This window comes from Epithele typhae (assembly GCF_022376455.1).
Source record: "Epithele typhae strain CBS 203.58 chromosome Unknown BXZ73scaffold_29, whole genome shotgun sequence".
NCBI classification, from domain to species: domain Eukaryota; kingdom Fungi; phylum Basidiomycota; class Agaricomycetes; order Polyporales; family Epitheliaceae; genus Epithele; species Epithele typhae.
The window spans coordinates 139,892-151,773 of record NW_025954220.1 but is presented as its reverse complement, the minus strand read 5'-3'; the positions used below and the strand labels follow the sequence as shown (position 1 = coordinate 151,773).

The following is an 11,882-nucleotide window of genomic DNA, read 5'->3' as shown; positions in this document are numbered from 1 at the left end:
AGCTACTCGCTTGCCGTCACTCATACGTTTCACAGATGAAACGGAAATGGTGATGCGCATTAGGTGAACGTTGGAACCGAGACATGTACTCCAGCACATCGGTTCCCTATCGAGCCCTTCCATCCAAATAACGATATGGCCAGGTACCCCAAAATCATGTGTCTTGGTGTTCATCCATGCCCCCTGGGATCCTCCTCGACTCCTCCAACCGTTGTTCCCCTCGAGCGTCGTTGGGCTGAGCCTGACGCGTCGCCTCTCCTACGCGTGCCGCCCGTTCACGAAGCTGCGCACGCGCACGCACAAGCATATTCAAGCTGCGAGATAGTTGGAAGGGTGTGGTATTTGGGAGAGGAAGAAGTTCATCCGAAAGGTCGGTCTCGCCAGGTGGTGGGGGTGGAGGGGGATGTCTCAACCGTTGCAGGAGTGTGCGCAGGCGAAGGTCAAGGATGTACTCGGGCACCATCGGCGCGGGTTCGAATGGCTTGGAGCTGGGTCCGTCGAGAGGGAAGGGGGTAGCGGGTGTGATGGCGGGTATTGGCTGAGCCTGGAGCGGGTCTGGGGTATCCGGGGGCATCGCGAGCGAAAGCGAGGTTTCGTACGAAACGGTGGCGAGGATGAACTCGAGGAAGATGATGGCGACGTCGAGGGAGAGAACGAGCGTCTTTGAGGGCTTGTGGCCTGCATCGAGTATGATAGATTTACTCACTTGCTCAATATGAATGACATGAAACATACCAATGCCCACAAAGTCAAGAACGATTGACCTGTTCTCCGACGGCCCCGAGAATATGTGGTAGAAGAGGCTTTGTAGGTTGATGACGACGACGACGATGAACCAGAACCGCAAAGATCGCTGTGAGTCAACGTCGCGAGGGCGGGTGAATTGAAATTGGGTTGACATGCGGACGATGAATGGCCAGAGGCGAGGCGAGAGGAGGAAGGAGATGGTGTGCAGTTGGTACAGCAAGGAATTGAACTGCGAGAGGTCAAGAGTCAAGACCATGAGTAGACGAGTTAAGCCAGTGCCGTTCTACGCACAGATTGGATGATATGCTTTCTTTGGGCATGGCGTATATGCATGACATGTATGATTCTCGTCCCTGCAGAGAGAGGAGCCCAGCGCAAGCGTCGTGTGCACTCGAAAGCCGGCCGGGGAGGACGCACGCCGTTCACGCTGAAGGCAGTCAGTGCCAAGTCCGGGGTCCCAGACGCGCGACGCATCTTGTCACGTACGCGTCACGGGTGCCCCGCGTCGCACGTCAACGCGTGCCGCGACGACGCGTTTTGAAAACGCGTCCGCCTTCTCGTGAACCTCAGCGTGGTCAATCCAATCTCCTACACACTCTGCGGTCTCCTGTTCTGCTTTGGCATCACAATCGCGACCCACTCCATCGCCCTGTCTCATCCTCAGTGCCTGCCACACCGATGCCTCCTTCCGGCCATGACGCACCCAATATGAAGAACCTTCGGCAAACTACTCTCTCATTTGCCCCCTTACCCAGAACGGGTACTTCATCACTCACACCCTCGCAATTAACATCCAAGTCCCCAGTGTCAGCACCACCGGAAACTAAGGTGCGAAAATCTAAGAAGACATCTTCAACGGCCCCTTCAGTTACTTCCACGCGCTCGCACTCAGGAACAGTCTTGGACGGTATCAAGATCCCCCTTCCGACGAAAATGAGCCGTCGAATCAAGGCATCTGCGGAGTCCGCTACCCCCGCCGTAACAAAGCAGAGGACGGCTTCTCTCAAGCGCAAGTTTTCCCCTTCTCTGGAGGATGGTCTTAGTCGCAGCGCTGTAGGTGCTGGGAGACCTCGGATAGCTATCACCCCAGCTACTCCGTATGCTCTAACCTCAGGTACGCATTCCAACAACTTTCCATACTGCTACCCTCCTTGACGGTGTTGAAATAGGCGCAACTGCCAACGTCAAACGTTCGCGCCTTTCACGATCTTCCTCTCCAGCATCGGCTCTCACTCCGCTCACGTCTGATCCCTCCGAGATGGACGACTTCAACTTCGTTCCTACTAGTCAATCTTTGGAAGAAGAACTCACCGTGTCCTGGCTCCCCGACCAACCGTCCAGCGAAATGAACGATACCATCGACCACTGGAGGCAACACCCCTTTCCGGATCCGCCCAGTCGACCTCGCACCCCCACTTTCACAAATGATCCTAACTCGCCTGTTTCCGACCTTAGTGATCTCCCGATGGACGTCGACCCTCTCCCTGTCTTATCACCAACCCAGCTGGATAGTCCTCACGATACACGACCAACCGCGCTCGAGTTGCAAAGTCCGCATATATCTTCTTCCCGGCCCAGTGACTGCTCCCGCGGCGATGCTCCGACAAGCTCTCCTGTCGCACCCAACACACCCCCGCCAGTACCGCTCTCCCGCCAGTCATTCGAAGCTGACGTGTTCTCAACACAATCGTCGCCTCGCTCAAGTGACGTGAACATGGATGAAGAAGTCGTACCTATCGTCAGGATTCTAGACACCCAGACCAAGACACAGCAGCTCATCGACATATCAAGGCCCGCGCAATGGCTGCCGCCCTCTCCAGCCCTGAGCCGCAGCCCGTTGATCTGGACGATTTAGATTCGGATTCAGACGACAGTGAAATGGAGTCGAGTGTTGCAATGTTGATCCAGAAGAGTAAACAGAAACGAAAAGCGGACCTGTAAGTCTCCAGGTCTGGTATGTGCATGTCGCTCAATCCCGTTGTAGCGCCTCCGCTCCCAGCTCTCCGGAAAGTGAGACGAGTTTCGGTCCGAGATACAACCTCCGCCGGTCTTCACCTTCCATTCCGCGCAAGGCACCCTCGGCACCTACGCAAGCTCGCACCGTGAAGAAGATAGACCCTTTCGCAATTCTTCTTCGAGAGAAGAGGCGCGATGAGCGCACTGGCATGGGGATGACTATTATTCGCGAGGCCGACAGGACGGTCGCAGAACATAAAGCAAGCCTGTTGAGCGACATGGACGACGGAGACTGGATAGAGGGGGATACGCGTGGAGACGACAGCGACGACGAGATGGACAACACTGAGGCGATTGCCAACGCCAACAGATGGCTAGGCCCCAGTGCCAAAGCTGTTGATGCGATCTTAGCCAGTGACTCAAGGGAGAAGAAGGAGAGGAACATGGAGAAGCTCCGAGAGTCAATAGGAGTGCCATTCTGGCTTCAAGGGCAAGCCGTCGACGAGGTAATGGGTCGGGATCCAGGCTCCAGCATACCCCCATTCACCGACTCGGATGATCATCCCCTGTTCCGGCGGCTGCGAGACATCACTGCGAGACAAGGTATGTACCAGTGCGAGCTCTTGTCAGTTCAATCGACTGACAACCGCACAGATCACATCCAGATGGAAGTGCTCCTTTCTTCCAGTTTCTCGTTCCTCAAACCCTGTCAACGAACTCCTGTCATTTCGTGGTTATTCGAAGTTGGTCAGTAGTGTTGCATGTAGAACAGTGTTTCAACTCAACATCTCGCATTGCAGCCTTTTCTGATATGCCGTCACCCCTTCCCGATCTTGCGTTTTCCAGGCTGGTCGAACTGGCCCCGACCAACGGAATCCCTGTTCTGCACGAAGTATCGATCACAAGGGCTCTTCTTCGTATTGGGGCGTCACCCGCCGCTCTCTCACAGCACGGATTGGCTTTATCCATTACGCCCATGACCCCTCAGGTATCGGATCATGCATGGCGAGATGGGATAATACGTCGCTTGTGCTGTATACTAGACCTATACGCTTCGTAAGCGCTCTCAATTTCGCTATAACGTTTATCGGCTCACATTCTACAGCACATGGGACCCCACAAAACGTAGCGACACCATGCTCATGATGCTTCTCCTCACCTTGGATTCGACGACGTCTGATCAAGCGCTAGTCGAAGTCAAAAGGGCGAATGATAGCTTGGCAAAAGCTCTGTCGGCGGCCGAGGAGCTCATCTTATGCAAGAAGTTAGTTCCGTTCGGCCAAAAGTTGTCTCCCGCCAACCAGGCCCTCCTCCTTTCATCCATCCCGTCGGTGTCAGACTCCGCCATCCGCATCGCACGCGTAGTGGCGCGCGCGCTTCTACTAGGGACTTCAGACCTCAGCGCAGATGATCTGGATCATCTCCCCTCTCTTAGGCCGTTGATAGGACTTCTCTCAGCCCCTTCCGGCTCCAAAGAAGCGTTCGATGTCACGGGCAACGCTGACGCTCCCGGCTTCTTCAATGACCTTTCATGTCGGGTCGAGTTGCTCAGTCGTGCCCTTACGAATATTCATGACTACGCCATCCAAGAACTCCGGTCGGTTTCGTCCTCTGCCTCTCAAGATCTGAACAAATCCACCGACGGAGATGCCTCGAAGGAAAGTGTGTTCAGGGAGCGAGACAGGCAGAAGACGACGCCACTGCAGCACATCACAGCGCGACTGAACACCTTACACGGCAATATCGGTACGCCTCGTAACGTATCTAAGTTGTATACTGGTTGACTCACGTCGGTTGCCGCGTCTGCAGTCGACACTCGTGCCGCACACCTCGATCGCTCTCGAGCGAAAGCCGCACTTCAACGGCTGTCGTTCCGGGTGCATTATCAGCGTATGGCCGCGCTGGCGCTGAGGTCGGCCGGTGCGCAGCGCAATCTGCTTGGTTACTTCCAAAGTTCGTCTTAGGTACTACTCTTAGCCCATATCGTTATGTATTTACGCCCTCCGAACTTATTGTCATGCACGAAGTGTTGATGCCATGTACGTACAGTATAATGCACGCCTTGTTACCCCTCTATATTCCTTTCAGCTGGCACGCGAGTGCGACGTCATGAGGAGAGAATTTGCCCAAATTTTCCGGTATGAATCTTGATACAATGCGCGGCCGGATCCAGCCTCGAAGACGCGCAGAAACTGACGAATATAGAAGCTTACCAAGGTATTCCACCACACTGCTCAGCTCACCCCACAGCCATTTTGTGCCCTTTCCTCCAGACCATCAACCGCGCGTGCTTGAGTTTCCTTCGCCTGGTCTTGCGACACACCGCATAGCTGTTTGTGACTGCCCAGATGCGCGAACTCGAGACCGCATACACATCGACATCCTGCCATCCAAGCAACATGGCTTGTGGGCCTTCAAGCGTTTAGAGGGGCGATAGATACGCCCTTACCTGAACGACTGCGCGAGGGCATTGCTTGTGCTCTCTCCAACTCTGGGGTATCGATATTCGACGCCAAGATAGAGTAACGGAAGAGAGTGGTGGATGGGCGAGTCTAGAGGGATTTTGAGACGAGGAGTTGAAGGGTTGAGACTAGCAGCGTGAAAAGGATGGAGTTTGAACGAAGCAAATAGCCAGACAGATTGTGCGGGATTGGACGCACCCGTTCTTGGTGCATCCTCTTGTAGATGATCCCTACTGCATGCATGACGGCAAAACGGCTGACCTCGGTACGTCTGCAAATCAACTCAAGGTATTGAAGTGCGCTGTCTTCACCGCCAGGAGGGCTGAGATGGCTCGTAATCTCCCGGTCAATGGGGCGGCGAATGATCCACCAAGCACACTTCATGTCACCACTCAATAAGCCACCGAACAGTTCGAGAAGTGACTAGGCAGAGCCCGAAAGAAAAGCTGTACGTGCTGCAGGAAGAACCTGAACGCCAAAGCGCCTCGACCGCACCGTACTCAAGTAACGCATCCCACAGAGAGTCGACATGCAATATGGGATCCAGAACACGCGTCGGAAGACCTGGCGGGTTGAGCCCGGCCGATGTCTCGCGGGACGGTACATAAACACTTGTGCTGGATGGCAAGAAGGGTGCAGACGGAAACGCATGAAGGGATGGACACAACTCACGGCTTGTGGGCCGGCCGATAGGGCCATATATCCTATAATACGCCGGCTCCACCGCGAGCTGGACAACCACGACGGAGTATTGAATTTGGTCGAACTCGAAGGACCCAAGGATGAGGCCTTGAGGGGGCTGCGCAGCGAGAGAGAGCAGCGCTGACGTCGAAGCAGAGGGTCCCGGTCAGTGGCAGTGCGCACTGTGAGGCGACATCACGGCTTGTAACGGTCCGGAGGGCCTAAATTTGCCTGGCGCCCAAGGAGACCGTGAGAATGACTGCGTCAGACGGGACTAGGGAGCTCACATCAGTCGCTCTCCTCAGAACATACGCAGACGGCACCGTGAGTTGTGCCCGCCGCGAGCCGTCCGAGCATTGGTCGGTGCGAGCACGCGTGAGACGGAGATTGGCGTAGGCTGCACTGCTCTTACGACAATCAGACTGCCTACCTTTCCAGCGGCTCCAACGGATGCGTAAGTCCATCTTGGCAACGCAGACCCTCTTGCTCATCCTCTCATCCACCACAGCGCCCGCGGAAACGTTCCATGAGGACGGACAGCGTTCCTGGTGGCTTCCGTCCCGGTCTGCACCAGTTCCGTCCCGTCCGCCGGCGCTCGGGCAAGAACTTTGTCCACGAGTCCATCAGCCGAACCCGATGCCTTCTAGTAGTCAGGGCGCTGCCCCTGCACTGGGACCGTTCTCCAGAGAACTCTGCGCGTGGGCGATGCATCACCCGGAGGGACCGAATCTCGGGTGCCGCGCACATGGACATTTGTGGCCACTGGCTCCGAGCGGCGCGTGTCGTGAGCAGGGAGTGCCCGGCGTATAAAGTCTACGGACTTCCCGCGCCGTTGTCGCTCGGGTCCGGAACGGGCCTGTCCACTCCCTCATCAGTCTCACTCCCTCTCTGGCCTCGTCCTCGGCTTCACTTCGGTTCTCGGGCATGTCTGCCATTCTGCAACTCGAGCTTACTCTCCTCCGCGAGCTACTTCCGACGATCACCAAGATCCGATATACAGCATGTGAGCAGCCCGTCGCTTTCACCCTCGCTTTGTGCTGACACCGCTTCTAGTGGCCAACAGCTGTATCATCGTCTTTGACCACAGTGAGTGCTTCCCGTTGCGTCTGCGCGAGAGCAAAAGAGTGACATCGCGGTCAAGTTTGGACATTCGATCAAGAGGTGAGGAATTATTTCCATGACGATTCGAATACGCCATTCACATTCACGTGTCAGGTCCGTCACATATGGGTACGCTTCCTGCATCTCTGTCGTCGCCGAGCGCATTGTGATAGCGCAATCCAGCAAGCGAATTGGTCGGTCGGCAAAGTTCTGTATCTCGTGGTGTGTGCGCTCCTACCTCCACATGCTTCTGCCCATGACACCCCGCATTTAGAACCGATACTACGCCTTAGTGCCAATCGTGTGAGTGAAATGCCCACGCACCGGATGCCTACGAGAACTTAACTGTGGTGTACCTCTAGGTTCAACAATTTCGGTAGGCCGAAGGTGCTGGTATTTGCATACGCAACCTTGCTAACAAAAGCGTAGTCCTGTTCAATACAATGACGTTAACAAACGAGGTGAGTGTAATGTCGTCCCTGTAATGGCCTTTAACTCAATGCACCGAAAAGTTGTGCGTCTGTCCTTCGGTCGTGATGAAATTCAAGGATTCACCGGTAAATGTAGCTGCCAAGGATGGATGTACTGGCAAGGAGTAACTGGGATATTCGACTTCTTGGTCACCGAGAGTAAGTGATTTCCATGTGTAAAGTGGGCGACACACGTATCTGATCCGGTTCAAAAGTGATCCTCCTACTCCGTTTATACGCCATGTACTTCAGTGACAAGCGCGTGCTCGGGTTATTGCTCTCTGTCGCTGTCTCGGCCGCGGTGGCAGCAGGGTACATCATGGCTCATGCGTTGTCTCAAATGAAAGGTATGTACTTATTGCTCCTTTGCTGCCGTCCCCTTACGCCGCTCTGTGCAGCGACTGCCGTTCGCGTCCCCATCGGTACACCTCACGGGACAATTTGCGTGCCCAGCGGTATCCCAAAGGACTTCTTCCTGTTCTGGATCCCTATGCTCGTTTCGGAGATAATATATCTTGGCTTCGCGCTACATCGCGGTATCAAGACGTTCCGCCGTACAACGAAGACATCCGGGCTGCAGCTTATCGAACTCCTGGTTCGAGACTCCATCTGGTTCTTTATCGTGTAAGCATTTTCTCTGGCTTGCAATGTGCCTCCCCGCTCACTTCAGCCTCAGGATCTTCGCTGCGTACATCACTAACGCCGTTTTATTCCTCCTCTCGCCGGTCCGTGTCCTCTCATCCTCATCCTCCCGTTCTCTCACACCGACTGACTCTTTTGTAGACCGCCGAAATCGAAATCCCGATTGGCTTCGCCCAAGCCCTGGGCTCCGTACTCTCCTCCCGCCTCTGCCTCAATGCCCGCGAACATATCAACGGCTCCGGCGTCGACGACGGCAATCCCTCCTCCCTTTACTCTCCCGTCTCCGCGCCTCGCATGCCCTTCTCGTCCATCCACGCGGTGAGCTACGGCGAAGACTCCACTCTCAAAGCGGACGATCCGCACCTGTCCGAGCTCGAGCTGAAGGAGCTGCGCGCGTTCAGCGTAGAGTCTCCGAAGCCGCCGCCCCGCCGCAGGCGCAGCGGCAGCGTCAGCACCGCGCGCGAGTGGCTCGCGCTCACGGTGAAGGTATGAGAGGTCTCCTCGCGTCCCCCGAGGGACGCGCGGAAACACCAGCTTCCGGCTGGGACTTTTAGTGTGGCAATTTATGCGCATGTATTCACTACCTCCTTGCCCCGCCCAGTTGTCAGCATGCCACACTGTACTACTACGCAGTATACTCCAGCCACATGTCACCTAACCCTTTATCTCTGCGGGGCTTTACTACTACTCAGTACTTACTAATCACTGCCACCTCGCTACTCGCCGTCGCTCGTTTCGCCAACTGCCGTACCCTCTCTGCTTTCCTCGTGTATCCGTACGGCCAGGTGCTTTCGTTCTCCCTCGCTCTCTTCCGCTGCCGCAGTTTATCGAACCCCCGGAATTCCCGCGGCGGCGGCGCGCATCGTCCCCGTTCTTGACTTATTGTCCATCAGGGCGGCTCGCCCGGGCACTAGTGAAACAGGTTCTGAGGTCTAGGCGACGGTAGCTTGATCACGAATATAAAAAGTCCGTCGGCCCCCCGGCATCGGGACCGGGCGGCACTGATGCGTGCGGCCGCATGCACCCGTAGCCAGGAGCGGCGGGTTACCCCGGGAACCCCATTCGACAACAGTTGGTGTATGCGTTTAACAGCGAGCGCCGCAGGGGTAGAGTACATCGGGTATGATAACGGCGATAGCGATGCGATGCGATGCAGATGGTGTTTTACAGTGCGGGAGTCCTCGTACAGTCCGTGCGCCCCTCTCCTCTCCTCTGCTACAGTTTTGTTACACCTGGTGCTCGGTATCTGCGGAGGGGTGCGATCGTCAGGCCTCAGGCCGCGAGGAGCGCGGACGCGGGGAGCGTACCTATACGGGGCTGGGTCGTGGTCCGGGTCCAGAAGGACGAGCGGAACTGTGTGCGGAAGAACGAAGGGACGGTCGTGAAGATGTCCGTTCCGTCGGTCTCGGGGGCGTGCAGCCTGCTCGACAGGTATTCGCGCGAGTTCAGTCTGCCGGGAGGAGGCGTCAGTGATGCGACGAGGTGGGAGGGGTGGGGGCGCAAGCGTACGTTACGAGCACCGAGATGGCGTAGACTGGCGACAGGAGAAATGCAGTGAGTACCGTGCCATCGAGCGCGTCATTAGAAGAGAATTCACTTTTTGTGGTGACCATGGTGAGCGCGGCAAGATACAAGTTATGCGGCCCTTCTAGTAAAGACTGCGAACAGTCGGTCAACACTCTACGCGGCACATTGAGGAGGCGCGACTCACTAGGAAGAGGCAAACGCCACTAGCCAAACTAGAGGGATCCTCGATCAGCTTACGGTTGAATATACAGAGCGTTAAATCACACCTGGTCACCAGGCCTATGCCAGAGTCCATTCAGCTCAGACCACCATATGGCTAGCTCAACTACGCACCTGTGTTGATAGCGTACGACGTCAGAGTATCCACAAGCCTGTCGGTACTATAAGGACTATCAGTACCTTGTCTCTCACGAACACTCGGGTGAATTGACGTACCGCCTGAATCCTGTCTTTTGCCTGTAGAGATGGATTACAAGGGAAACAGCAACCAGCACGTCACTGACTACAGCGCATGCAAACGCTACAGTAGTCAACCACTGACGGAGGGCTATGAATGAGGGCTGAGGGAAGTGCTGGCCATCAACGTCATACCTTGATTTCGTCCCAAGTTTGGAAAGTTCTATTCATCAATCTGCGTACAGTAAATGAGCGATACTGTTGCATCTCAGCATTGGATGGCGCGTACAGTCTGATAGTTGCGCCTGCATTCGAGGTTAGTTCGTCCATTTTTCGACCGAAAGCAGCTCAGTGTGCTCACTCAGATCAAATCCTTGACACAGAGTCGTGTGGATCATCAAGACCGGGACCGGCGAGTGCTGAGGATATGCTCACCCGTTCCCACGCCTACGAATAATGCCTACGCGGACGATATCAGCGAACGACTTACACAGCTGACATGCAGAAAGCCTACCCAGGTGACAAAGAATGAAACCTTGTACGGAGGGTTGACTTGAGGCGACGTCATCAAGTGGATTCCAGACTCGCCTACACGTGGTACTCACATAGCCATACACGCCGAGCATAGAAGCTAACCAGGAGGCGATCAGCGTAGTACTCTCGACACTCGCGCGGGAGTGGCACATACATATCGGCAAGCAGGATCACGAATGCCTGTTCGGGAGATCAGCGGCAATCTTGGCGAAAGCCTCAGATGCTTACCGAGACTGGCGCAAGCAGCTGATGACAGGAGGAATGAGGATGTTGGTGTCTCGCGGGAGTTCGCAGCGTGTACGTACGATGATCGATCTGACAGAAGCAGCGTCGTCAACACGCTAATCTCGACCTGAACCCGGCTAAGGCTTACACAGTAGCGAAGTTGTCGGCATCGGCATCGGCATGGTGTTCGACCCAGTAGAAGTACCTGAAAGGCGTCGAGCGATGTCTGTTAGACGAGTAGAGACGTCAGGCGCAGCGGGCCCACCCGATGTGCATCGTGAGGCCCACATGGGCAGTTTCTGCCAAGCTGCACGGAGATGAATGGGGATACAACACGGACATGGTATCGGCCACGTACACCATGATGAGAACCTAGAGGGAAACGAAGTGAGAAAGTGAGCCGAGAAGTGCGGGGTGATGAGAACGCGCACCATGAGCTTGAGTATGGGCTGGTCGTTCTTGTATCTGTGAAAGTACATGAAAGCTTGGAGGAGGACGATGCCGTAGAAGCTGGCGGAAACCTCAGTCACGTCGCTGGCGGGAAGAGTGTGCGGAGGGCACGCACAAGGCGCCGATGGTGGCCCCCAAGAAGCTGGCTGCATTGGACCTTTTGGCGTCGATCCGGAACTCGGGGGGTATGTCGGACGAGGACATGGAAGCCTCGGGGAGTGCAGCGGATGCCGTGGAGAGGCCCGGCAGCAGTCAGGCTCGGCGGGGACGCGAGAGGGCTATATAGCACGCTTAGCGGACCGTGGCAGTAGCTCAGGGTCCGACAGTGAGCCATCTTCCTCGGCTGTTCGCGATGTGCTTCTGCGGCCCACGGCGGGTGAGCGGCGAATGCCAGGGGAGATGCATTGTGCGCAGGGCATGGGAGCGTGTGGTCGTCGTGGACGTCGCTCGCAGGGCGGCGAACGAGCGGGCGGTGTCCAGGGGCGGAGAGCAGGGAAGTCCGGCCGCGCGACCGTCGCAGGGGCGCCTAGGCATCCCTCCCGTGCGCGGCCGGTGACATCTCGGTGCTGTGCAGCTTCCCTGCTCCGGCGACAGCACGAGTGCTTCGCGTGTTCCCCAACTCCGAGCCCAGTCCGCCGCTCCGCCCCACCAGGGACCACTATGTTCTGATGCGGAGTCCAAACGAGTCTCA

General features: G+C 56.2%; 4 protein-coding genes across 4 annotated transcripts; 2 read left to right on the top strand and 2 right to left on the bottom strand.

The window, feature by feature from the left end:
* Nucleotides 1–154: 154 nt before the first annotated feature.
* Nucleotides 155–1,080, bottom strand: BXZ73DRAFT_90387 (uncharacterized protein; the record flags this gene model as incomplete). The annotated part of the gene is made up of 3 exons (XM_048025617.1): nt 155–678; nt 736–976; nt 1,039–1,080. 3 exons carry the CDS (start codon nt 1,078–1,080, stop codon nt 155–157), a joined length of 807 nt encoding a protein of 268 aa, XP_047877159.1.
* Nucleotides 1,081–2,547: 1,467 nt separating this feature from the next.
* BXZ73DRAFT_102061 (uncharacterized protein) lies at nt 2,548–4,667 on the top strand (the record flags this gene model as incomplete). Its single annotated transcript, XM_048015099.1, has 6 exons — nt 2,548–2,684; nt 2,732–3,306; nt 3,358–3,450; nt 3,504–3,691; nt 3,747–4,449; nt 4,513–4,667. The coding sequence occupies 6 exons, from the start codon at nt 2,548–2,550 to the stop codon at nt 4,665–4,667; spliced, it is 1,851 nt and encodes a 616-aa protein (XP_047877158.1).
* Nucleotides 4,668–6,770: 2,103 nt separating this feature from the next.
* BXZ73DRAFT_102060 (uncharacterized protein) lies at nt 6,771–8,551 on the top strand (the record flags this gene model as incomplete). Its single annotated transcript, XM_048015098.1, has 12 exons — nt 6,771–6,849; nt 6,900–6,932; nt 6,988–7,007; nt 7,062–7,076; nt 7,131–7,169; nt 7,222–7,250; nt 7,310–7,323; nt 7,460–7,576; nt 7,633–7,764; nt 7,816–8,041; nt 8,094–8,142; nt 8,201–8,551. The coding sequence occupies 12 exons, from the start codon at nt 6,771–6,773 to the stop codon at nt 8,549–8,551; spliced, it is 1,104 nt and encodes a 367-aa protein (XP_047877157.1).
* Nucleotides 8,552–9,331: 780 nt separating this feature from the next.
* BXZ73DRAFT_102059 (uncharacterized protein) lies at nt 9,332–11,395 on the bottom strand (the record flags this gene model as incomplete). The annotated part of the gene is made up of 21 exons (XM_048015097.1): nt 9,332–9,509; nt 9,569–9,593; nt 9,657–9,717; nt 9,771–9,798; nt 9,853–9,865; nt 9,920–9,966; nt 10,022–10,122; nt 10,178–10,217; nt 10,272–10,287; nt 10,344–10,355; nt 10,418–10,442; nt 10,497–10,534; nt 10,588–10,613; nt 10,671–10,696; nt 10,745–10,762; nt 10,822–10,831; nt 10,890–10,946; nt 11,007–11,048; nt 11,100–11,113; nt 11,173–11,251; nt 11,307–11,395. 21 exons carry the CDS (start codon nt 11,393–11,395, stop codon nt 9,332–9,334), a joined length of 945 nt encoding a protein of 314 aa, XP_047877156.1.
* Between the last annotated feature and the right edge of the window lie 487 nt (nt 11,396–11,882).